At 54.3% G+C, this 26,430-nt stretch overlaps 1 protein-coding gene across 2 annotated transcripts in view; it reads left to right on the forward strand.

Moving 5' to 3' along the window:
- Positions 1–26,430, forward strand: part of MAD1L1 (mitotic arrest deficient 1 like 1) — a 325,699-nt gene that overhangs the window by 204,770 nt on the left and 94,499 nt on the right. For both annotated transcript variants that reach the window (XM_081255711.1, XM_081255710.1), the window contains exon 14: positions 16,293–16,381. In XM_081255711.1, coding sequence (XP_081111837.1) covers positions 16,293–16,381 — 89 coding nt within the window. The remainder of the gene's footprint in view (positions 1–16,292; positions 16,382–26,430) is intronic.

A 26,430-nucleotide genomic window follows, 5' to 3' on the forward strand; every position in this document is an offset into this window, starting at 1 on the left:
GGGAGGGGGTTGGGGGGAGGGTGCTTCCTTCTCGTCCACCGACTTTGCGGGTCCTGAGGACTCAGTGATCTGTGTCTCCTGTGTCGTTGCCCCCTTTGGTGCTGGCCTGAGTTGGCGTGTGCCCTCAGGCCGTGTTTCCGTGATGTGCACGAGGCAGGAGGAGGGGCGTGGGCACCTGATGCCCGAGGCCTCAAGGCTGAGAAGTGAGGATGCCTTGGAGCTGGTGCCTCGGCCCTTCCCCGGCCCTGGGGCTTGTGGATAGGAGCCGGTGCCTCCCGGGCAAGAGGGAGGACAGGCCCTGCTGCACTTGGCCACTGGCTCCGGCCCTCAGGGCAGGGTGGGCGCTGAGCTGAAGAGGCCGCTGCACCTTCTCACGGGCACCCCAGGGACCCGGGGCCGCAAGGCTGTGTGCCTTCCAGCCTGTGCTTTTTTTTAGTTTGAACCGTATAGTTTCCGTCCCTTGTGTGAAGCACCCAGGGGCTTTGAAATCCTGGCACCTGGTCCCTCCTCTAGACCGATTAAGTTAGAACTGATTGGGGGGCCCGGGCAGGGGTGTTATTTCATGTCTTCCTGGGCAAGTCTGATGTCAGCCAGGGTGGAGAGCCTCTGGTAGGCCTGGTGTCCCCAAACTCGGCTCAAGGCCCCCCCCCCAGGCCACTGGGGGACCTTGGGGACCGTGCTCCATGGGGAGCTTCGGATGAAATGTGCCTTGTCCCAGTGGTACTGACCCTGCAGAGGCGGGCAGTAGTGCAGGGCCTGGCCTGGCCTGAGCTGACTCTCGGCCATGCCCAGAGATGAGGTGCTGGCGGCCTTCATGTGCACAAGCCAGGCACTGTGGGCCCCTCACACTGATTCTTTCATGCTTGCTTTTGGATCTGGGAGGAGACAGGTTTTTAATCTCTGCCTTTTTTTTTTTTTTAGACATCTTTATTAGAGTATAATTGCTTTACAATGGTGTGTTAGTTTCTGCTTTATAGCAAAGTGAATCAGCTATACATATACATACATCTCCACATCTCCTCCCTTTTGTGTCTCCCTCCTGCCCTCCCTATCCCACCCCTCTAGGTGGTCACAAAGCACCGAGCCGATCTCCCTGTGCTATGCGGCTGCTTCCCACTAGGTATCTATTTTACATTTGGTAGTGTATATATGTCCATGCCACTCTCTCACTTTGTCCCAGCTTACCCTTCCCCCTCCCCATGTCCTCAAGTCCATTCTCTAGGTCTAATCTCTGCCTTTGATGGTCTAATCTTTAGCTTATTTCGTGTTATTTCACTTTCCTCTTCTTTTTCTGAGTTAAAGGGAAAATGAGAAATGGCGGTGCTGGGGGCCCAGGAGTGCAGGTGAGCCACGCTCAGTCCAGGAGCTTGTGTGAGCCCCTGCTCTCCCTCCCGAACTGGTTCCAGGGGGGTCCTGCAGCCCCCGAGGAGATAAAGGCTAGGCAGGCTGGTGTAGGGGTTGGCAGCTGGGAGCCTGACAGGTCAGTAGTCAAGCCCTCAGGGAGTGAGATTACCCAGAAAATGCACGCATTTGGTTAGGAGGAGGTTTCTGCTCTCCTGTAAACCCCTGAGGGGATGGAGAAGTAAGAAATTGAAGAGAGGGACAGTGGCCCAGAGTGCATTGTGGGATGCGGGGGGGGGCACAGTCACCCCTCCCACCCATTCCAGTGACAGCCTTGGTGCCACTGGGGGCGTCTCTGGTGCTAGGAGGGCGGGTCTCCTCTGGGTCTGGACAGTGAGAAGTCTGCATCCAAGGGCTGCTGACTGTAACCCCAGGCCCTCTGTCCAGGACAGCTGGGAACGGGGCCCCGGCTCCTGTAGCATCTCTCCCACCTGCAGCTCCTGACCTGCTGTTTGCTGGCCCAGAGTCAGTTCACTAGGTAGGAAAGGAGAGAGAAAAAAGAAAAATTTAAGCATCTTTAGCTAATTGCAGATGACAAGACAAAGGCAGTCTGACTTTTTGTTAATAATTAGCAAAAAAAAATTAGTAAGTGTGAGCATAATTCATGTTTTTTTCTTTAAATGCAGTTGATATCACAAGGAAAGACGTCCCTGGCTATAGTTGTATCGTTGACACGCCTCACCTTAATTAGGTCAGACCGGCCATGGCTGGAGAAAGGAGTTTTTGGTTTTGGGGTTTTTTTTTGCGGTATGCGGGCCTCTCACTGTTGTGGCCTCTCCCGTTGCAGAGCACAGGCTCCGGACACACAGGCTCAGCAGCCATGGCTCACGGGCCCAGCCGCTCCACGGCATGTGGGATCTTCCCGGACCGGGGCACAAACCCGTGTCCCCTGCATCAGCAGGCGGACTCTCAACCACTGCGCCACCAGGGAAGCCCGAAAGGAGTTTTTTGATTCTTTTTTTTTTTTTAAACTAAACATGCTCTTTTTTCTTTTCTTTTTTTAATTAATTAATTTATTTATGGCTGCGTTGTGGTCTTCGTTGCTGCACGTGGGCTTTCTCTAGCTGTGGTGAGCGGGGGCTACTCTTGGTTGCCGTGTGCGGGCTTCTCATTGCGGTGGCTTCTCTTGTTGCAGAGCACGGGCTCTAGGCACACAGACTTCAGTAGTTGTGGCTCACGGGCTTCAGTAGTTGAGGCTCACGGGCTCTAGGTGCGTGGGCTCAATAGTTGTGGCTCACGGACTCAGTAGTCATGACTCACGGGCTCTAGGTGCAGGGGCTTCAGTAGTTGTGGTTTGTGGGCTCTAGAGCGCAGGCTCAGTAACTGTGGCTCACAGGCTCAGTAGTCATGACTCACGGGCTCTACGCACATGGGCTTCAGTACTTGTGGCTCCCGGGCTCTAGAATGCAGGCTCAGTAGTTGTGGCACACAGGCTTAGTTGCTCTGAGGCATGTGGGATCTTCCCAGACCAGGGTTCAAACCCATGTCCCCTGCACTGGCAGGTGGACTCCTAACCACTGTGCCACCAGGGAAGCCCTTGACCCTAACTCTAAAAAGTGCTGCAATACTTTATAACTTCAGGGAGCGAACTCTGGGTGTTTGTCCTCTGACTCTGGGGACTTGCCCCTCACAGCCCCGCGCCGCTCTCCGCCTCCCAGGGCCCCTCCCGGAAGCACTGCCCGGACAGGGAGCGGAGCACACGCAGCCTGGCTGACTACCTCCCGCCCCCACTGCTCTCCTGCTTCGCTGCAGCTTGAAGCGGGCCGTGTGGTCCTGGCTACACATGTTGAGGCTGCTCCGGGCCTCCTGATGACAAGCGCTTTACAGCAAGGTTCTGCCACCTGAGGACAACCCCGCGAGGCGGCTCCAGGAACGCGCAGGCCTCCTGGGCTTTCCTTCCACAAAAGCACCAGCAGCGCTTGCTTGGCTCCGAGGGGCTGGAGCATGGATGGCAAGGATGGTGGCGAGACCACCTGTGGCCCTGCCAAAGGCTGTGCCCACCGCAGTGGGCCTTGCTGACACTGCATCATCGTCGACGCCAGCGTCGAGGGCCGGTGAATCACCAGGAGGGGGTGTGAGCCTCCATTGTTCAACGCTGGCAACCATCGCCCGTGTGCCCCGCCCCCGCTGGAGGACCCGGCCTTATCACAGTCTGCCAGCTGCCTTCCCCTGAATTATTAAAAGCGCCTCTGTGCCTGGTGGTGACTCATTTCACGTTCTGGATCCGTCCTGCACAACTGGAGAACTTCGTCCTTGGCAGGAGTATCGGTCAGGCTCATCGGAGGAGTTGTCCCCTGGGAACGTGAGGAGTGGGCCTCCCCCAGCCCGGGATCCCTGCCCAGGAGCCTCTGCGCCTGCTCTTCCATCCCGGACACCTGTCTTCCCCTCCTCAACCCCGAGAGAAACGCTGATTTCTCAGAAGCCTTGCACGGAGGCATGAGTTCACGTGTTTGAAAAGACCCAAGGGACTTGTTGGGACATGTTGGTTGAGCCGAAGTGCTGGTTCTCTGAGGTGGGCCCCTTCTCCCACTGGCCCCACGGAGGCCGGCTACAGGCAGTCTGCCTCACCATGGAGGCCCTCGTGTCTCAGGACGAGGCTCCTCCCCGGGGAGGGAAGTGAGCATGCACGCGGGGTGGGGCAGCATTAAATGCCTCTCCTGTTTGGGGCAGGTCTGTTGGATTCAGCAGGTGTTTACCAAGCACCTCGTCCAGGGACGGAGCCTTGCTGTTCCTGTGATGTGCGGCCGGCCGGTGGTCCCCACCCCACCTTCCCATGTGTACGTCTTCACTTCCTCCCTTTCAGGGCCCCCCATGCCCTTCTGCTGTCTCTGAGCACACGATGTCCTCTCACCCTTCCACGTCCTTCGTCATGCTGTTCCCACCTCCTGGAATGTTTCTGCAGTCCCGCAGAGCCTGCTTCCCTCTCAGGACGGAGCTAAATGCTCCATGCAGCGGTGCCTGTTGCTGCCTCTTGTGGCAGACACGCTGTCGTCCTACCACGTCCGCTCGAGTGAACTGTGACCATCAGCATCACCACCGCTGTTGTCCACGGCACAGGCATGGTTTTGGTCCTGACGCTGCAGCCACTGTAGGCTGAGTGCTGCACACGGATCATCTTGTTTCAGTCCTGCCCCTCCGGTGTCATTGTGGAGGGAGCTGCAGCGAGCAGGCAGTGGGCCAGTGGGGCCCAGACCCTGTGAGAGGACCGTGGGCACCACGATGCCTCTTCATGGCAGTTAACCTGGGAGTTGGGCCTCGCCCAGGGCCGGCACCAGGACGCGGTGATAAAGCATGTGCTGAGCCACTGGACATGGACACGGAGGAACGCAGTGCATCCCCGGGGTCTCCCAGTCTGGGCACCCAATTTTGGGGTTTTTCCCAGTTTGCAAAGGTCTCATTAGAAAATGCTGGTGATATAACCTTTTGCCTTGCGAGGCCCTGCCTGGCTCCTAGAGACACAGCCTGCGGAGGTGGCGGCATGACGGCTGGCCTGGGCGCGGGGGTAGTGCCTGCCGTCTCTGGACGAGAACAGCTCGCAGCCACTGTCACCGGGCCCTCCGCATGGCTTTCACACCGGACACAGCACGACCTTTTATCATTTTCCTTCTCAGCATTTTGTTAGGTGTTCTCCTATCTTCCGTCCCAGGTAAGGTCTAGAGCTCGCTTGCCAGGTTTCAGGTGGGCCTCCTGTTGGACTCGTGCTGCGTGGACGGGTTCCCGCGGGCGGCGCCAGCTCCCTGCAGGGTCGGTTCTTCCTGTTCTTCTTGCTCGGAGCGCCACGCGGCCGCATGTTCACAGCTTATCTCACGACCTCACTTGAGTATGGCTATTTTCTTCTAGTCGGCCTTGCACGTTTCTTGTTAGGTTTATTCCTGGGTGTTTTATCCTTCCTGTTACTTGCATGTTGCTTTTTCACCCCGCTGCCAGGTCCACTGCCACTGGGTGACCTGGGGTCGGGAGAAAGTGGGCACTTGAGACGTGGACAGTGAAAACCCCAGAGGGTCCCACCCCACAAGACTGTAACAGCCACAGACTAGAAACTGGCTAATTTATCTGCTAAAATCATGGGCATAATTCCACGGGGGAAATCACGTACGACAGACGTCTCACCCTCACCCGGCTCTAAGCACGGGCTATTTTTGTGTCTCGCAGACGCCTCACGTCTCTGCGGTGACCCTCTCTCTGGCGTAGCGCTTTCTCGTCTCACGCTTTCTTACTGTGCGGCGTTGAACGATTTGCTGCTCACTGCGCTGTTGAGTTCACAGCGTCTTCGCGGCCTCCCCATGTGTTTGCCTAGGCGTGGTTTGCTCACAGCGTCCCTGCACCTGTGGCTGAGCCACCCTGGACCATCTCTCCAGCCACTGGTCCCCAGGGATTTTGTGAGAGCTCTTTCTTAGCAAATGTGCCAACTCAAGAAATGGCCTTCTAGGGTGAAAACTCTGCAGCTGGGCTTCTTTTTTTCTGAGGTGAAGGTGTGTCCCAGCTCAGGTCAGCAGCTGGGTGAGCCATTGGTGGCTGCCTGTGGCCTGTTGCACAGGTGTGTCCCTCCAGGCTGGGATGGAAATTGACAAGGGAGGTCCATTTCAGACCCTCCCACCCTCACCAGGAAGCAGCAGCCCCTCCTGGGTGCTTGACAGGTCCGGAGCTGAGCAGAACAGTGTGCTTTGACCAGGATTCCCCTCCTGTTTTGTTTTTTTTTAATTAATTTTTATTGGAGTATAGTCGCTTTACAGTGTTGTGAGGTTTTCTGTTCTGATCTCAGCATCCTGTCTTCTCTGGGAGCCCTGGGAGCGCTGCCAGATGGGGGCTCTGTGGAGGAGGCAACAGCCTGGATCCCTGGGATGAGGGCCTGTGTGGGCAGCTCTGGAAGCCCGGGCCGTCGGCCCCGTCATGACCGTCTGTGGGGCTTGACAGGCTGGGCTCTTGTGGTGAAACTTGTGTGCCTGAGCATCCTTGCTCTGGTGCTCAGCAGTGGCCATGTTAATTAGAGTTGCTGTCGGGGGAGGGGAGAGCACGTCCCCTGCTCCCCACACTGGCTCTTGCTTTGTGGGACTGGGTACCCGCCCCCCCGCCCCGGGCATGAGCGGCGCATCCTCTTGAATTAAACTGAAGTTCACGGTCTCTGTTTAGAGGTCATGCTGTATTAGCGAGCTCTCCTTGAGGACCATTAGCATTAAAGTCTTATGACACAGCGAGTGAGTCTCCTCACGGAGAGGGAGGGGCCTTGTCACCAGAGGGACGCGGGGCAGTGCAGGCGGCGGGTCCCCGCGGAGCCCGGGCTGTGCCGGAGCAGCGCTCTGCTGGGGTGATGATGCCTTCCTGAGGGCTCTGCCCAGCGCCCCGTGGACCCAGCGACTCCAGCCCGGCTGCGGGGAGCAGGCGCTGGTCCCTCTCGTCCTTCCTCGTGGTTCGGCCCTCAGCCCGAGGGCCTCATTTCTCCCGCGAATGCAGTCGGGTTTGCGGGGTCCTCAAGGGCCCCCTGCCCACCCCGTGCCGTGGGCTCTGGCTGCCTCGGCCTCCCGCACTCCTGGCTCTGCCCCTCTCCCCAGCTTATGCTGCGTCCTGGACTCTCTTCAGACCGGTCGCCGGGCCGACCTCGTGGTCCCCGTCTCTCCGGGATCCTGTTCGTGTTGCCCGCTGTTCAGTGCTTGTTCCAGGAGGGAGGCTCGGTGGTATCCCAGGTCCCCCATCGCGGCCAGAAGCACCGTCGTCTGGCTCTGGTGTGAGCGAGGAGGCCGGCAGGGCACAGTCACCGGCCTGGGCTCATGGCCGTGTCGTGGAGGAAGTGGCCGTCGCTCTGGGCCCGGGGCGGGGCAGGGCAGGGGGGACGGTGGGCCAGGTGAAGAGGCACGGAGGGGTCTGTTTGCACAGCAGCCCGACTCCCTGTCCCGGCATGGGGCACAGGGTGAGGTGGGGGGGCGGTTTTCCGGGGGTGGGACTGGTGCTGGGTGCACCCAAAGCCTGCACACAGCCCCTGGCAGGCAGCCCAGCCGTGGGGGGTCCTGCCCCCTCCCCAGGGCCCTTCCAGAAAGGTCTGTTCTGGCCCTGCTTTTCCCCGGCTCCCTGGAGCGCCAGCACTTCTTCCAGAAGGTGCTGGACGGTGCGTTGCTGCTTTAGAGTCCCCCCAGCACAGAGATACACAAGAATCAGTTGACGAAACCGAAGTTGGTGTACCCTGGCACGTTTCCTACTTTCCCGGTTTTCACGCCTCCATGCCTTTGCCCTCTGGGTCCGGGTCCCGCTGGGTGCCCCTCCTCCTCCATCTGGAACCCCCTCCCTGCATGCCCACTCTTACCTCTCCTGGGGCCAGGCCTTGGCATCCCAGGAGGATGTTCCATGCGTAGGTGCCTCCGCTGCCCCCAAGGTAGCGGCGTGCCTCCCCCCAGGCACGGACTCGGTTCATTTCTAGTCGCAGATGTTGCCCTGTGATCCAACCCTGCCGCAGATGGAGGGTCAGTGTCGACGCAGAGCATCCCTCCGAGGAGAACCTGCTCTCAAGGGCCCTCGGGTCCTCGATGGCCGTGGAGACTTGGGGTGGGCTGGAGAGGTCGCTGTGGCAGACGTCCTGACCGGCAGGAAGGCCTTTGCCTCGGCCAGTCTGGGGGGCCTTTGCAGGTGCTGCCCTCAGGGGATGGAGTTGAGCGGGAGGGAGATTCAGGCCAGGGCGGTTTGGCTCCGTGCACGTGGCCTGGCCACCAGGTGAGGCTGGCCCGTGAGACCCAGCACCCTCTGATAGCAAACGCTTTGTCGAGTCTCCTTCCTTTCCCGTCTGCACGTGGTTTTACAAATGTCAGTTTTCAGTAGTGTCTACATGTAGGACAAAGAGGAAACAAAAGAAAAATAATTCATAGCAGTGTATGTTTCATTACGGAGATGAAATTCGGAAACGAGGCGGGGAGGTCTTCGGGGAGGAGGCGGCTCCAGCTGGCGGGAGTGTGGGCTGCGGTGCAGGTGACCCCAGAAGACGCTCTCCTGTGGAGTGCTGTCCACCGGGAGGTGAATGTGCTGTCGAACGGGCACCACAGCGGGGCTTACGGCCTGCGGTCATTGAGCAGCGCCCCTCAGAAGAGGCGGTCCAGTTAGGCCTTGTGTTCTTTTTCTAAAAACAAACTTTAAATACGGACCACTGTCAGTGAAGTACGAAGTAGGTAGTAGCAGAGCGCAGCATGGATGCGTTTCCCGGGCTCCCTTGTCTTCTTCCTGTGCCGGGGCAGCCGCTAACCAGCCCTCGTGCTTCCAGCTGCAGCCGGGCCCGGCCTGAGGGGGTCCCACCCCGAGACGCGTGGGGGGCTGGGGAGGGGCGGGCCGCAGTCAGCGTGTGTGTACAAGTATGGGTGTGAGTGTGATAAAGTTGAAGGCACGTTAGTTATGAGTCCAGGGTTACAAGTCAGACTAGAAGGGCCTGGTTTCTGCTTTGAACGCTGTGCTGCAAGTCAGCATTTCTCTTTTCCTTCCCGGAAGCCATCCAGAAGTACCGAGAAGAGTGAAAACCAAAAATGCAAACTGAAATTTGGGCAGAACAGAAATACAGCTAAAGCCCAAGCCTCCAAAGAGGAGGAGAAGGGCCCCCAGCCTGGAATGAGCAGAGGTGTGTGCAGGGAAGGAGCTGTGGGCCGAGGCTGGCGGGGCAACTCCCAAGCGCCTGTCCCCAGCGAGGGCCACCCGCTTGGCAGCGGGGTGGACGGGGCTGCGGTGGTATGGGAGGGGGAGGTCTCAGTGCCCTGAACTGGCAGAAGGCAGAGTGTCCGCTCTTCCTGCCAGAGGGAGGCAGCGAAGGCGAACGGAACTCACACCAGACCCTTTGCTGGGATTTAACGTCAGAGGAGACGCCCGTGGTGTCCTCGGTGTAGCCTTTGTACAGAGCCAGACTGAAACAACCTCACCATTGACAATGAGTAATAAAGGCAGCATCACACAGTTTCATAAAACCAAAAATTGTGTAGAAAAACAAATAGCAGGAAAAATTTCACAGAAAAATAGTTGACACTGAGCAGGTGAGAATTGTAGCTGAACATTTTGCCAAGAAATAAGACTTGGCAATCATGTAGAATCCATGAAGCTGGGACAAAGTCCAGGCACCCAAAGAGGGGAGGGGAGGCCAGAGGAAGAGAAGAACCTGGAGCTGCAGACCTCGGGGTGGGGGGGCCGGGGGTGGGGGTCAGGAAGGCGAGGTGCCGGGAGGACCGCAGCAGGAGTGAGTCTGTTTGGTTGGAAGGGTAAAGCCAATGTACAGTGTAAACGGTCCACATTCTAGTGACTTAGAGTTGATGTAGTCAATAAGATACCTGGGAAGGGAGAAGATGCTGGGAAACGTAAGAATGTTGGTTTTCTCATCATCAGAAGCTGATGATCAAAACGTACTGTCTAAAGATGACATCAGGCAGAAGTGTGTTTAAGTGTAGAAAGGTGAACACTAAGAAGGGTGATACGTTTGACTAGTCAGGTACTTGGTGCAGGAAGTTGATAGGAACGGTTGGAAACAAAGTATAGGTATTATAGGAAGTCAAAAGTTACAAAAGCAACCACTAGAATGAAAAATATAAACCTTTCCAAGTATCAAGAAAATTTCACACACAAAGGCAAGCAAGACAAAAAAGCCATAGAATGAAATCGTTTTGAGTTACGAAACAGAAAACAAAACAAAATAATACAACAAATCCAGAAATAAATCCAAACAGATGTTTTATCAAAATATAAACGGGCTAAATTCACCTGTTAAGAGGGAAAGACGTTGTTTGGATTACCAAGTAAAGCCAAAAAAAGTCGGACAGTATAGGATGCAAAGGCATGTGGGCAGTTGTACACATAGAAAGCAGAGGTCATAATCTTGATTGCAGTTAAATTTCGGTTCAAGCCAAAATGCATTGCAGAAAACAGAGAGAGGTGCTTTTCGACAATAAAGGTGCAGATGAATATCTGTGTCAACTAAAATACCATCAGTGTTCAGAAAAGCAAAAAAAGAAGAGAGCTTCAGTAGGACATTATCAGGGACACCAGTAGTGGAGAATTATTTTACCTCTTAACCCACAATAGACAAGTGGGCAAAGAATAAGTAATAGCAAGAAATGCAAGATCTGTGATAGGTATACACAGAGAGACAGACACACACAACCCCGACTCTTAACCCTGAAACTAAAGAACGCTCTTTTTAAAAAGGGCTCATGGAAAACATTAACAAACATTAATCATGTATTAGGTAATAAAGAAAATCTTTATAAATTCAAATAGGTAGAACCAGGACAGATAACTGTTTCTCATCACAGTTGATGGAATTCGAATTTAAGAGCACAACTGAAAAAAGAAGCAGCTCCTAACACCTGGAAACTAAAAAAAGAAAAAAAAAAATAGAACAAAAAACTCTGTCTTAAACAATGTTTGGGTCAAAGAAGATGATATGCAATTCAAAAGTGCATAAAATCTAGAAAATAGTCTTAATGGAAACTCTTCAGAGCCCGTGGGAAACAACTAGAGCAGTGCTCAGAATAAAAATCACAGGTTTAAATATTTATGTTATTGAACAAGAAAGAGTGAATATATATGGATTAAACACCCAATTCAAGAACTTGGAAAAGGAAAACAGAATAAACCTTAGTAAAGGAAAAAGTAGTGTAAAGATCAAAGCAGAAGTTAATGAGAAAGTGAAAAATGGTAGAAATAACAAATCCAAATGCCTGTGCTTTGAAAACAAACCAGTAAAACATATTAACTATTCACAATCCTAGTAAAAAATTAATAGAAAGCATCACCACCCAAAATAAGAAATAAGAGTAATTAGCTTGGAGTTACTGACTCGGGGTGGGGGTGTGTGCAGGAGAGCATGTCCCGGCTGCCAGAGTCTCTGATCTGACCTGGACGCGGTTCCCCAGGTATGGATGGGCAGAGTCATTGAGCTGGACTCACAAGGTGTGTACTGCCCTGTGTGCAAGCTTCACCTCAATAGTAAGGAAGATAAATGAAAACAAAAGTAAGAGATAAACCTAGGAAGAATTACTAGGTCTACATGAATTCTGTAAAAAGTTAAGAATTATGTCACAATTCCATTTAAGATAAAAATCTAAATGAAATGAATAGTTTTCTAGGGAAATATAACCTATCAATCCCGACTCCAAAAGAGATAGAAATTTCAAACTGACCAACCATTACCAACTTGCCAAAAAATAGCCACACCCTCCCCCAACAAAAAGGAAGAGACGAAAAGGCATCAAACTGAGTCTGTTTCACAGCGAAATCCTGCTACAGGTCAGGTGCCATCCCCACTGCATGCACTGTCCCAGGGCACTAAGAGGAGGAAAGCTTTGGGGCGGGGGGTGAGCACTGTTTGACACCAACAACTACAGAGCCTGCCGCCTGTGCTGGGTGCATCCACACGCGTGTGTGCATATGTGTTAGGACATGAAATGAGCAGGCGCCAGGATGCACCGTGTGCAGCGGGGGCTTCTCCAGGATGGGGCTGCTGCTCTGATTCTAGGCTGTCAGCTTATAAGAGATCTTCCCCATATTTGCTGAAAAGCCGCTTGACAAAATCCAACAAGTCTTGATTAAGATCTCCTAATAGAATGTGGACTTAGGGGTAATTTCTCAACATGAAAAAATGTATCTGTTTCAACCGAAAACTGATACACTGTAAATAAGGAGATACTAGATTAGTTCCTGTGAAGCCACAAACAAGGTGTGTACTGCCCTGTGTAAGCTTCACGTCAATAGTAAGGAAGATAAATGAAAACAAAAGTAAGAGATAAACCTAGGAAGAATTACTAGGTCTACATCAATTCTGTAAAAACTTAAGAATTATGTCACAACTCCATTTAAAATAAAAATCTAAATAAAATGAATAGTTTTCTAGGGAAATATAACCTATCAATCCCGACTCCAAAAGAAATGTGCAGTATTAGAACCTTACCTTGGTATTCTGGAGACACTAGTCATCCACCTAAGAGAAGAGGAAGAGCTCCAGGTACCTGTGTTGTGGAGGAGGGCGTGATCGGGGCTAAGACGGTCGGCCGACAAGCCTCGCCGTCAGCCTGAGGCCCTAGTGAATGTTAGACAAGTTAGACAAGGGAAGAAAGTACTCCTGTGTACAACAGCAACAGCAAGAGGTGGAAAGCCGAAGGGCCCCGGACGGGCCTGCGGGTTGAGCAGGACGCGCCGGCTCTGCACGCGGCTGAGTCCTGGGAGCCTCGGCCTCACCTGCACAGCCCTGGTTTTGTGAAAAAGGGCTGTTTGGTTTATTTTAATATGGGGTGGGTGGGGTGGGAGAGAGGAAAGATCCCAGGATTCTTGTCAACAGAACAGGACGTCCGTCAGAGCAGACCCAGTTACAAACAGGAAGTCAGTGAGTGAGTCCCTGGGGGATGATGAGCCCTTTCTGTACCGAAGCAGGGACGTCCGGGCCCCCAACCTGAAACCCAGCAGGACACTTCACGCCTTCCGGGAGACAGACATCCTCCACCACCAGGTCCCTTGCCTCTTGTCCATACTTTAGCCTCCTAGGCTGTCCCCAAGTTCCAAAGCGCAAATTTAATCAGAAAAGTGAGAAAATACAGAAACGAAGGAAAACAGTCAAGCAAGACAAAATAATAATAAAAGGTTAGCCCTAGAACGAAGTCAGGGCCCTTTAGGTCCTCCTCAAGGGCTATAGATAATATCCTGGGCCATGTCCTCGAGTTGTTTTACAGACATTAAAACCCTGCCTGGTAGAGGAAGTTAACTGCGTGCTGACCACCAGCACGTCAACCCCAGACCAGTTGGAACCAGAAGTTCGATGTTGTTGGCTCCCAAAATACCACCCAGTTACCACCGCCAACAGATCTGAAGAATGTCCACGAGCTGATCAGACACCCGCAACCCTCACCCCTGACGGTGTCTTTAAAAAGCCTTCCCTGGGGCTTCCCTGGTGGCACAGTGGTTGAGAGTCTGCCTGCCGATGCAGGGGACATGGGTTCGTGCCCCGGTCCGGGAAGATCCCACATGCCGCGGAGCAGCTGGGCCCATGAGCCATGGCCACTGAGCCTGCGCGTCCGGAGCCTGTGCTCCGCAACGGGAGAGGCCACGGCAGTGAGAGGCCTGCGTACCGCAAAAAAAAAAACCAGACCCTTCTCTGGAAGCTGTCGGGGGGTTCGGGGCTCTTGAGCGCGAGCAGCCTGTGCTCCTTGCTTGGCCCGGCGCTGGGCGCCCTGCGGTAGACACTGCCTTGTCCTTCACCACAACACGGCCTCAGCAGACCAGCTTTGCCCTGTGTTGCGCGGTAACAATCCCAGGGCTGTGGTGACATCAGATGGAACTGCAGGCAGACGTGTGGCTCTGAGGACTCGTCCTGCAGGTCAGCTCACACCGTGGGGACTGGTGTGTCTGAGCCACCAGGTGGGAAGCAGGTCAGACGTTGGTTGGCAGGAGGCTGGCCGTTGGGATGGTTCCAGGAGCCACGAAAGTGAACAGGGAAGCTCTCTGCGCTAGTCTGGAAATACCTCCAAATGTGTTGCGTGAAAAAAATCAACGTACGAAACAAGGTGTGGGAAATCTTCCATTTTTGTAACAAGAAATAAGTTTAAGAGAAGGGAAGAGCGTTGACCTTTTAGCTGGTGAATGTGCGAGCTGAGCCCGGGAGATGCAGCTGCGGGAGTGGATGGGGCGAAGTTGGAGAGAGACCTCTCCGCACGCACACGCTTGTGTGTGACACCTGAACCGTGGCTTCTGAGGCTGCAAAGCGTTCGCCGGATCCAGGACAAGGTGCTGCAGGGCCTGGCACCCGGGCACCAGGACTGTGCATCTCCAGGAGAGACCACCATCGTGCTCTGCTGCGCGGGCACGTGGTAGCTGGGGGTATCTGCCTCTCCTCTGTTCAAGAGGTCAGCCCCCGCCCCCAAAAACAGAGAGAGAGAGACCAGCCCAGACTGGACTGTCGGGCCCTCTGTCCCCAGGAGAGAGTCTTCCTGGTCAAATGAGGTTCGTGTCTCTGCTGGTCTGTTTGACTGTGGCCGTGAGGCTGGATGCAGTGAGGGCAGGGGCTTTCTGGGTGCCCACCCACTGGCCGCCAGGTAGGAGGTCTGGGTGGTGTCAGAGAGGAGTGACAGGCCTGGACACTCAGGGGCGAGTGGCAGGGCAGTGTCCGTGCGTCGGGACAGCTTGGTTCCCGGGAGGAGCTTCATCTGAGCCCCAGGCTTCTGAGGTAGAGGTCAGGGGCCACTGGACACGGTGGGCGCCACTTCTCCTCGGATACACACGGTTTCGTTCTGCTCGTGACGCCACGTTGCCCAGGCGTCTTTGGTGCTTGCTTGTGAAGCGGGCTGTCACCCCGACGAGGCGACCCCGCTGTGAGCACCGCCGCCGCCTATTGGGGGGCAGCTGGCAAGGCGGGCGCTGGGCTGCGTCCTTTCGGCACCGGGAGAGGCAGTAGGGGTTGAACGTGCGGCCCCCACGTGTAACTCACTTCCGCCGAGGCTCTTCCGGGAGCTGGTCTGCCGGGAGCTGGTCCGCAGGGCGCTTGTGCTTGGCGTCTGCTCCAGCCCTCAGGCTTCGGGCTCTGGATGTGTGCTGGTCCCACTTAGGGGCAGGGTTTCCTCCAGGGACCTGATGACTGATTGGGGTGTCATAAAGATCGGATATTTGGGGCCCAAGGATTCCTAAATCAGGTCGCCCCAGTAGGACCTTTCCAAGAATGGCCTGGAGGGAACGTTTCCAGGAGGAAGTGCTGCAGGCGTCAGCCTGTCCGTTTAGGCCGGGAGGGCAGGTGAAGGAGACGCGCCCCTCCCTCTCCTCCCCTCTGCCCAGGGCTGCCGGTCCTTGCTTGTCCGTCACGACACCTTTCCCACCGATGCAGGGCACGTGCTGGGATGTGAGCTGGGAGCTCTTGGCCGCCCCGGGTTAAAGGGCAGGTTGTCAGCCGTGCAGCCTGGACAGTGGTGAAGCCGGGGCCGCAGCCCCAGCCTCGGGGACCGGCCACCTCACTCACGGCTGCTGCCTGTGGCCGGTGTGGGCGCCATTAGGGGTCTTGCCCACATCCCCTGTCCCCTCTGGGGCTCAGTGGAGAGCTGGGTGGGAGGTTAAGGGCCTCTCTCTGGGGTGTCAGGACACAGCCGGACAGCAGGCAGAGCGGGAGTCCCCGGTGCCAGCGGCGGGCAGCACACCAGGGCTGAGAGGGTGGGCAGGCGGGTGGCCGGGCGCAGGCCAGGAAGAGCAGAGCTGGATGACAGCCCTCTCTCCTCCCGGTGACCCACACGCGGGGACTGGGCTGGTGCGGGGTGGGAGGCCCCAGGGGCGGACTGCAGAACGGCCAGAGCCCGGCGTGAGGACAGTGGCACCGTGCCTGCAGCCGGCTGCCGGGGCCTGCCGTGCCCTTGCACGCGGGCGTCTCGTCTGGGGCCTTCGGAGCCCAGGGCAGCAGGCGCTGGTGTGGGCGAGTGCTGTGCCCCCGCTCGGGGCCGCCCGCCCGTCTCTGCTCCTCCCTGTGGGGGCGCGGGGGAGTCTCCTCCCTGCTCTTCTCCAGCCTCGCCGTCCCCCCCACGCCGCCCCCACCGTGTGTTAGAGCAGCTTAAATTCCACGCTTCCGTGGTCCCTTCCCAGCGGTCTGTGCGTGGCCTGACATCCTGTAGAGGAATTTGAAGTCACAAAATAAATAAAATATCAAGACTATCAAAGCCGATCAGAGCGCCGGTGCATTTCGAACATGCTCTCTCCAGCTGCTGTGGCCCCCTTTCCCCGGATCTTGATGTCCCCCCACGCGCCCCTGTGACTGTGTCTGTTGCTGCTCTGGAGACAAGAAGTAAAACACAGGGAGGACGTGGGTTTGCAGGAGGCCTGGCGACGGACGGGGCCAGGGAGAGGGAAGTGGGTGCGCCTGCAGATTTCCTGGGGCCCATGGTCCAGGCTCACCCCACTCCTGTGCTTCCTCGTAGCTGGAGATGGAGCTGAAGATGCTGAAGTCCCAGGCGGGCCCGGCCGAGCAGAGCTTCCTGTTCTCCAGGGAGGAGGTGAGCTCGCTCAGGTACGTCCCCGTCCCCAGGGCTGCCCCCGCCCCGGTGTCGTCTTCACAAGTCACCTCCCATCCTCGTGGCTCACAGCCCCCCTGCCCCATTTGGCCTTTGCTCAGCAGCCTTCCTCTGCTGGTGCTGACAGCCAGGCCTCCCTCTGTCTCAGCAGACGGCAGGCCACTCCTGTCCCGGCACTGTCTGCGGGGACACACCTACGGTCGTGCGGGTGTGACGACGGGCAGTGGGAAGTGCAGCAGGGGCGCCCGGGCAGGTCTGGGGGCCTCCCGAGTGGGTGCCCGTGAGTGGGGCTGAGGGCGCGTGGGAGGACGTGCTCGCTGGCGGCCGGGCCAGGCAGAGGCCAGACCCGCCGGCCCTGGTGAGGCTTGTGGCTGTGTCCACGTGAGCAGCAGGGAGCCGTCCAAGGCTTCAAAGCAAAGGAGTGACATCTGAGCCGGGTGGGGAGGCAGGAGGGGGGCTGCCAGCACCTGCTGAGCCTTCACTGCAGGGTCAGCCGCCAGGCTGTGGGCCGAGGGTCCGCCGGGCACCCCCTTCACAGCGCTTCCTGGTCCTCGCCACGCCGGGCGGCCTCCCGCCCCGGCCCCCGTGCTCTGCTGCACTCACCGCCGTCCGTGTCTGAACAGCCAGCCCTGTCACTCCTGTGCCTCGGTTTCCCAGCGTCACACGCGGTGACTGCGGGGGTCAGTGTCCTCCACACAGCTGAGGGCATCCTCAGCTTTCCCAGGAAGACTCACGGGGCCCCCTGAGGACAGGCGTCCTGGGACGTGCAGCCCCCACCGTCACCCCTCACAGTCGGGGGGACAACGGGCTTCAGGAGCCCCCCTCTGAGTGGAAACCCAGGCAGCCTCCATCTCTCTGGTCCTCCCCTCCTCCCACGGAGAGGGAAGTGCTCTTCCGGCAAATCTTTTCTAAAACCCACGGGTCCAGGAACACCTTCTCCTAAGGGGTCGGTGCAGAGGAAGGCCGTGAACCCAACGGCCTGCCGTCCATCACCCGCCCTTCGGCCTTCCCTGGAAGCCCGGCCGGCCAGGGGAGCCTGGGGCCCAGGGCTGGCCCTGCCCACCGGGGGCACCTGGGAGCCCATTCCTCCCGAGGATAGGGGTGAGGACAGGGTGGGCACAGCCGTGCCTTTGTCACGTGCACAGGTGTGCATAGGTTATGTGTGTGTTAAATACACATATGTTACATGTGTGACACATTAAGTGTATACATGTGACATTTTAAAGCATCACTCTCTTAAGGAAGGAAACGGGGGGGAAACTTCAGTAAAGATTTAAGTGGCAGTAGCTGAAGGGCTCTCTCAGCTGGAACAAGCCTGGGCTCTTGCTTCTGCCCTGGCAGCTCTGGGAGATCCCAGGCGCTGTCTGTGGGTTTAGCAGCTGGATAGAGTTGCTCGTCCTGGAGACCGGCGCCTGCCCGTCCCGCCCTCCGGTTCCCTCACTGCCGCCTGGGTCCCCCCACCTGCCCACCCAGGCCCATTCCAGCGCGCGGAGTCCCCCGCTTCAGGGGCTGGGGGGACCCTGGCCTTGGGGCACTGGAGACGCCCCTCCCCCTGAGGATGGCGCTGTGTGCTGGGCCCCGCCCACTCCCCTTCCAGACTGCCAGGGGCTAGACTCCTGTTATTCTTTCTTTAGAAAACTTACTGAACAGATCCTTGCTGAGCACCCCTGCTTTGGGTCTTACGCTGCCCTCGATCAGGAGACGAGCCCCTGCCTCGTGAGTGTCCAAGCACTCGGGTTCCGGGAGCGGGCGCAGCCGGACACGGACGTGGCCGCACGGTCACCCCCTGCGACCCAGGCCCTGAAGCCAAACGCGCCTCCATGGACCTGGGCCTGGGCCTGTGGACCCCAGCGAGGGGTGCCCTTTGAAAGGCAGCCGCAGCTGGGGTGAGGCCCCCAGACCCTGGTGCTCTGGGCTGAGAGCAGCCTCCCGCTGCCCCTCCGCACCACGTGCGGCTCCACCAGGAAGCCCGTTGGTTGGCCAGCAGGACCCCTCCGCCTGGGCTGCAGGCATGCCGGGAACCAAAGTTGGGCCCCTTTGCCCACCTGCTGCCCGGCTGCCAGCAGCCACGGGGTCCCCGCCTGGACTGTGCAGGGAGCCAGGGCCACAACCCCGTCTCTCCACTCCTTGCGCTGACCCTGCAGTGGGTGCAAGGGTCAGCCTCCCCCTACCGGGCAGAGCCTCTGGGTTTGGGTCCTGGCCCGCCTCGTGCCTTCTCTCTGGGGGACTGAAGAGCTGTGTGCCGTCCGGCGTCCTGAAGTGTGACAGAGACGCGCTCTGGCGGCCTGGTCTGCGCCGCGTGCTGGACACCTGGTGGCCTTTCATCTGGCGCCTCTCGCCCCCACCTCTTGGGAGGCGTCTTGAAGTGTTCGCTGCTCGTTTCTCATCTTCCTTTTCTTCTGCTGCTTCTCTCTGAAACTCTTACCTGCATGTTGAGCTTTCTGAATTCTTCCATCGTGAGAACATTTTTGATCCTATTTTCCATCTTTTGCTTCTACGTCCTATAAAATTTTCTCAAATTTATCAACCTGTTCTATTTCTGCTGTTATGCTGCTAGTTTCCTGAGACTTTTCTGTAGCGTTGCTGTTGTTCTCTTAATATCCTTTTACATTTAAAATGTGTTCACTGACTCTTTGACGTTAATCATGGGACTTTATGAAGCTTTCTTCTGTCCATACAGCCTGTTTCCTTTAAGTTGCTTTCTTTCTGTCACCATGGTGGTTTGGGCGTAGGTCTCCTGTTGATGTTCTCCTAGAGGCCCTGGTGGTGCCAGCCATCTGCTCATGAGGAGGGGGCACCGAGCAGCTCCTGGACCCACCCTGGGCCTGGTGGACTCTGCCTGCGGCTTCACTAGGTTGAACGTGGCCATTTCACTGGGAGCCCTCAGGACTGGCGTCTGGGTCCTGTCTTCAGGGAAGATGCCTATCTGGAGGTTGAGCTGCCAGCTTCTGGGCGTGTAGCTGGGGACAGGACCGGCAAGCTCGGTGTCACTGTGGGGACGTCCCCTCGGTCCCCTGTTGACCTGGGCAACTTTGCCCTCTACCTGGTATCCTTCTGCCCGGAGACCCGCCGTCTTCTCTCTAAAGAAAATGAATTTCCGGTCTTCTTCAGAGGCAGGGGAGAGACACATAAGATCAAATGCGGAAGAGGATGTGCAGATGCTGGATTTTGAAAAGATCTTTAACTTCTGGTTCTGGTCAGCTGGAGCAGCCGCATCATGCCCAGGTCCTCCCCCTTACAACCGAGAACCCTGCGCATCACACCCACCGAGGAAGGCCCGGGAAGGGGGTCAAGCGTGGCCTTGAGGACCCTGGGACTTGGCGAGCTCCCGAGTTTTCTCAGCTGCCGTTTGCCTGGACCAGCAACAAGATACACACAGCTCCCAGGAAAGCCTGTTCCCCCACGAGGGGAAGCCCTCTGACAACACTGCCCCACTTTAGCCAAATACCCAGGAAAAACCCGTCCCCTTCCCCCCCCTGCCCCATGGCACCAGCACCCAGGCCCACCGGCAGTGTCACTGGGCCAGCAGGGCTCTCGGTGACCACCGGCTGCAGCAGGCAGTGGAGTGTCAGCCCAGGGAGTGTCAGCAGGGCTGAGCCGATCCTCAGGGGCAGCATTGGAGCCAGAGCGCGATGGCGGGGGCTGGTCACCCTTCCTGTCACTGACCCGAGTCAGAAGGCTCGGCACACAGTTCCTGCTCCCACTCTGGAGCAGCGGGGCGGCCCTTGTTCACCAGCTGTGGTGTTGGTGGACCAGTGGGGAGCCCAGCTGACACCACCCTGTCTGCAGGGTCTGCTTTTGCAGCATCATGTCAGCAGGGACTTCCACCTCCTCCTGAGCCGGGTGGCTGCCACCAGGGGAAGGTTAAAGAGGATGAGGTCTCACAGCGTAATGCTTGGAGTGTCCAGGATGCAGTAAAAGCCCCTTATCCTATCCAGAAGCAGGGCAGCTGTAACATGAACAAGAGAAGACAGTCAACAGACAGCAACACCACAGTGACTCAGGTGGCGGAATTACCCGATGAGGATTTTAAAGCAGCATCGTAAAAATGCAAACACTTACACATCCTCTTTAAGCAAATGAAAAAATGGTAAACCTCAGCAAAGAAATAAAAATTATTTGTTTTTTTTTTTAAAAAAGAACCAAACAGAAAGTATACACCTGGAAAATACAATAACCACAATAGAACGCTCATTGGATACGCTCCACAGTAGCCTGCAGACGAGAGAAAGAATTGTGAACTCAAGGGCAGATCAACAGAAATCACCTCACCAGAGCCACAGGGAAGCAGACTGAAAACAAACAGGAACAGAGCCTCGGGGACCTGTGATGAGGAGACACAGTATGGGACTTTGCTTAATTGGGGTCCCAGACAGAAAGGGATCAGGGCTGGGAAAATACTTTAAGAGGTAATGACTGAAAATTTCCCAAATCTGGTGAAGGGCATAAAACTACAGATTGAAGAAGCTAAGTGAAGTTCTCACAGTATAAAACTAGAGAAATCCACACCATGACACCTGCTGATTAACCTTCTGAAAATTAAACACAAAGGAAAAATCTTGAAAGAAGCTAGAGAGAAACACTGTATCATCTACGGGGACATGGATCTGAGTGACAGCGAGTTTTTTACCTGAAACTGCGGAAGCCAGAATGAAGTGCACATTTTTCAAGTTCTGAGAGAAAAGAACCGTCAGCCAATGAAAATATCCTTCAGGGATGAAAGGAAAATCAAGACATCCTCAGACAAAGTGAAACTAAGAGAATGTGTCCCCAGCACACCTATCCTTAACGAATGTCTAAGGAAGCCTCCCGAGTAGGAGGGACATGGAGACAGAGGAAAGCTTGGAATTTCCAAGGGGGAGGAACGATGGGATGGGTGAAAACAGGGAGAAGTGTAAGAGGCGGTCCTCGCAGTTTTCTGAAATCATACTCGAGGTCAAAAACCCGTAGCGTCCCGTGATGGTGGTGCTCAGCACACACAGAAGAAACGCACAAACCAATTCTTATTTTAAAGTGGGGAGAGGGATACGTCAGCCCCAGGAGGCCAAGTCACCTATGTGTATCTTAATACCTTCAGCAGCCACTGAGAAGTATTTGCAATGCAGAGTGCTCAAAACACTACAAAACTGTACAAGTAACCCACTGGCAGGCAAGAAAAGAGAAACAGTGGAGTTGGGAGCAGAGGGAGTGAGCAGAGAACACATCATGACCTCACAGATTTAAGCGCCAGCAACTCAGCGGTTCCTTTTATTTTTTATTTATTTTTTAGCGGTACGCGGGCCTCTCACCGCTGTGGCCTCCCCCGTGGCGGAGCACAGGCTCTGGACGTGCAGGCTCAGCGGCCATGGCTCACGGGCCCAGCCGCTCCGCGGCATGTGGGATCTTCCCAGACCGGGGCACGAACCCCGTGTCCCCTGCATCGGCAGGCGGACTCTCAACCACTGCGCCACCAGGGAAGCCCAGTAGTTCCTTTTAAAGTAAATGATCTCAACGCACCAACTAGAAGATAACAGATTGGCAGAGTGGTTATGAACACATGACCCAGTTGTAGTTTATCTACAAGACTCAACTTCAACGGTAACAACAGAGGTCGGTTGAAAGCAAAAGGATGAGAAATGATGTACTATGGAAACATGAATGTTTTTAAAGTAGGTATGGCTTATATTAATTGAATAATTTCAGATAAAATACTGTGGACAAAAAAGGGACGTTACATGAGGCTCAATCTGCCAAGAAGACGTAACGATCCTAAACGTGTGTGTGCCAGACGACAGAGCTTCAAAACGCGTGAAGCCCAGCGACGAACCTGAAAGGAGAAATGGGCAGATCCACCCGTACAGTCCAGGACCCCAACACAGCACTCTCAGATGTCATAGAACTTCCAGACCGAAAAGCAGCCAAGACATGGAAGAACTGAACACCACCATCCACCAACAGGACCTGATCAACATCCAGAGAAGGCGCGGTGGGGCAGCCCACCTGGAAGGCCTGCCGGCGTGGACCGCACCCAGGGCGTGGACCAGACCTCAGCAAGTTCAGGAGAATCAGCTTCATACCCTGTGTATTGTCTGACCAGAAGGAGCTCAAACCAGAAGTCAGTAACAGAAAAACAACAGGGGAATCTCCTAATGTTTGGAGATTAAACAACACACTCATTAATTAAACAAATAGCCCGAGTGTGGAAGAGGACATCTCAAAGGAGAGATAAATACAGCTGACTGATGGTGAAAACACACCTGTCGGAGTCTGTGGGACAAGCAGAGTCAGCGCCGAGAAGGAGGGTGCACAGCACTGAACGTTTGCATTAGGAAAGTGGGGAGGTCTCCAATTTATATTCCAGCCTCGAGACCCTGAAAAAAGAAGAGCAAATTAAGCCCAAAACAAGCAGAAAGGAGGAAATAATAAAGAGCAAAATATGATGAAATTGAAAGGAGAAAAACAGAAAATTATTGAAGCAGAAAGCCAGTTCTTTGAAAAAAATTCAATAAAATTAATAAACGTCTAGCAAAACTGACAAGTCTGGAAAGAGAAGACACAGGTCATGAGTATCGAGCGTGCACGGGGTGTCTCTGCAGGCCCTCGGCCACGTAGAGGACACAGGACACTGTGAACAGCCCTAGGCTTGCCAGATCATTAACTGGGGGCAACGGACCAATGCCTCAGACACCAGAGACGACCAAAACTCAACCAGGATGAAACAGGAAATCCGAATCATCTTACAAACATTAAAAACTTGAATTCATGATTAAAATGTTCCCCCAAAATATGTTGCCAGGCCCATATGGTGTCCCTGAAGAATTGTAAACATTTAAAGAATAATTAACATCAGTTTTACACAGTTCCTTTAGAACACAGAAGACGAGGTTACCGGGGGTGGGGGGTGGGGGTGGGGGGTGGGTGGGGATGGGTGTCTACGAGGAGACAGTGTGCGTGGGCTCAATGGCGGCGGTGGTTACACGCATCTGTATGTGTGACAGCGTCGCGTGGAAGCTGTTTACCTCGTTACCATTGAGAGAGACACTGAGTGAAGAGGACATGGGCCTCCTTGTGCAGTGTTTGCAAGTTCCTGTAATTATTTCCTACAAAGTGGGGAAGAAGAGAGAGAGCGACTTCCAAGCCACTTCCAGTTGGAGCCCTGCCTTCTCGCCGCTTCCGGAAGCGACTCTCGGTAATGCCGTTCCTGAGACTTTGGGCGCTTTTTGTGGTAGAAGCTTCTTGGCGTTTCCACTGCTGGTCTAGGAATTAGCTTTTCTGTGTCCTTTACCGTTCATTCATCTGTTTTCCAACTTCTGAAGTTGTTTGGACACAGTGTCTTCTATTTTCTTTGTCCTTTCAGGAGCAGCCCTCAAAAGAAGTAAGGAAGACCTGTGCTCTTGTTTTAATGGAATTTTGAGAGAGGTTGCACCTAAATGTAAATGTTGGAACTGGCATCTCAAACTGAAACTCTTTGGCATTTTTTTCTATTCATAAATATTTTATACATAGTGAAATCCACATCATTTCAACTCTGTTTCTCCACTTTGTACTATAACACTTTCCCATGTTTTTACAGACTTTGTGTAAATATTAACATATAGTTTGTTCCATAATGCAGTTGGCTAACCCACTTCTGGAGTTTGAGTTATTTTCACGTTTTCAGCTGTTAAGAACAAACCGTGATGAACATCTCTGTGCATTAACTGTCAGCCATGTTTTGACATACGGGCAAGCGTACTTTCTGGGTCCCAGAAGCTCGACGGTGCTTGGGCTGTCTGGTACCTAGGATTCCGACGCCTTATGTTTTGAAAGTGGGGACAGTTCCCCCTTCCAGCAGCAGTAGTAACAGTTGTGCCAAAGCAGCTGATGTTCACCTAATGCTTTCTGTGGGTCAGGCTCTGCACCCCGTGCTTTCTCTGCATTAGCCTCCGGATTCTTAGGGATTTAAATCCCGAAGAGGGATTTAAAAATACCTGTGTCGGGGCCTCCCTGGTGGCGCAGTGGTTGAGAGTCCGCCTGCCGATGCAGGGGATACGGGTTCGTGCCCCGGTCTGGGAGGATCCCATATGCCGCGGAGCGGCTGGGCCCGTGAGCCATGGCCGATGGGCCTGCGCATCCGGAGCCTGTGCTCCGCAACGGGAGAGGCCGCGACAGTGAGAGGCCCGCATACCGCAAAAAAAAAAAAAAAAAAAAAAAAAAAAAAAAAATACCTGTGTCGTTGAGGCATACTCTACATACAGCAGGATGCATCCCTTTTAATGTCCAGTGTCGCGAGGGTGAGGTACGCAGGGGTGGGGCTGTGGTAGTGGTCCACCCAGAAGGCAGGTCTCAGACAGTGTGTTGTCTTTGGAGAAGCCTAAAACAGTGATTAAACCAAATAAAAGCCAGTCTGCTTTTGATTATCGCCATGCTCCTTCAGTTGTGAAGAATGTCAGTAGTAAAATACTCCTCCGCCACCTCACCAGACACCACAGTCACATTTGACAAATATGTATTCATGCTCGTAATCACCGTCACAATAAGGCACAGACTGTATCCTAGGAGACTCTTTATTTTTTACTATTAACATTATTATGTAGTAAAATAGTCTCTTTCTTGGTGTACAATTCTGTGAATGTTAATTACTTACCCCTTAATCAGAGCATAAAATAATTTCATCACTTCAAAATCCTCCTCACGCCAGCAGTTTATAATCACTCACCTACATACCCGTAATCCCCTAGCAACCACTGATCTGTTCTCCATCCCTACAGTTTTGATTTTTTCTCAGTAATGTCCTATAAATGAAATCCTATGATTTGTAATCTTTTGAGACTGGCTTCTTTCACTCAGCATAAGTGAGATTCATCCAAGATGTTATATCTGTATAAAGATCATTCCTTTCTGAATACTGTAGCTTTCGACCAAGTTTTGAAACCAGGAGGTATGAGTTTTCCACCTTTGTTGTCCTCTTCCAAGATCGTTTCGATTTCTCTGACATCTTTTGTTTTGTTTTGTTTTGTTTTGTTTTGCGGTACGCGGGCCTCTCACTGCTGTGGCCTCTCCCGCTGTGGAGCACAGGCTCCAGACGCGCAGGCCCAGCGGCCATGGCTCAGGGGCCCAGCTGCTCCACGGCATGTGGGATCCTCCCGGACCGGGGCATGAACCCATGTCCCCTGCATCGGCAGGCGGACTCCCAACCACTGCGCCACCAGGGAAGCCCTCTCTGACATCTTAACATCAATATTAAGTCTTCCAATTCATGAACATGGAATGTCTCCCCATTTATTTAGTTTTTCTTTAATTTCTATTAGCAATCTTTTGCAGGTTTTGGTGTACAAATCTTATACCTCCCTGGGTAAATTGATTCCTAAGTAGTTCGTTCTCTGTGATGCTCTTGTAAATGGAATTATTTTCTTAGATTTGTTTTTCACATTGTTCATTGCCACTGTATAGAAATATAACTGATTTTTATGTATATTGAAATATATTAGTCATTCCAGCTAAAAAGGTTTGTCAACTTTGTTGATCTTTTCAAATAACCAACTTTTGGTATTGTTGATTTTTGTTACTGTTTTTCTGTTCTCTGTGTCATTTGTCTCTGCTCTAATCTTTTTTTGTGTGTGTGTGGTACACGGGCCTCTCACTGTTGTGGCTTCTCCCGTTGCGGAGCACAGGCTCCGGACGCGCAGCCTCAGCAGCCATGGGTCACGGGCCTAGCCACTCCGCGGCATGTGGGATCTTCCCAGACCGGGGCACGAACCCACGTCCCCTGCATCGGCAGGCGGACTCTCAACCACTGCGCCACCAGGGAAGCCCTGCTCTAATCTTTATTATTTCCCTTCTACCACCTTTGAGTTCAGTTTGCTCTTCCTTTTCTGGTTTCTTAAGGTGTACAGTTAGGTTATCAATTTGAGATCCTCCTTTTTTAATGTAGGCATTTAAGGCTATAAATTCCCCCAGAACACTGCTTTCACTGTTGTCCTGTGTTTTGTTTTTATTTTATCTTCTCCAGGTATTTTCTGATTTCCTTGTGATTTCTTCTCTAATCTGTTGGTTGTTTAAGAGTCTGTTGTTTAGTGCTCACGTA

The sequence above is a fragment of the Mesoplodon bidens genome (genome assembly GCF_964165515.1).
Source record: "Mesoplodon bidens genome assembly, chromosome: 15".
Taxonomy (NCBI): Eukaryota; Metazoa; Chordata; class Mammalia; order Artiodactyla; family Ziphiidae; genus Mesoplodon; species Mesoplodon bidens.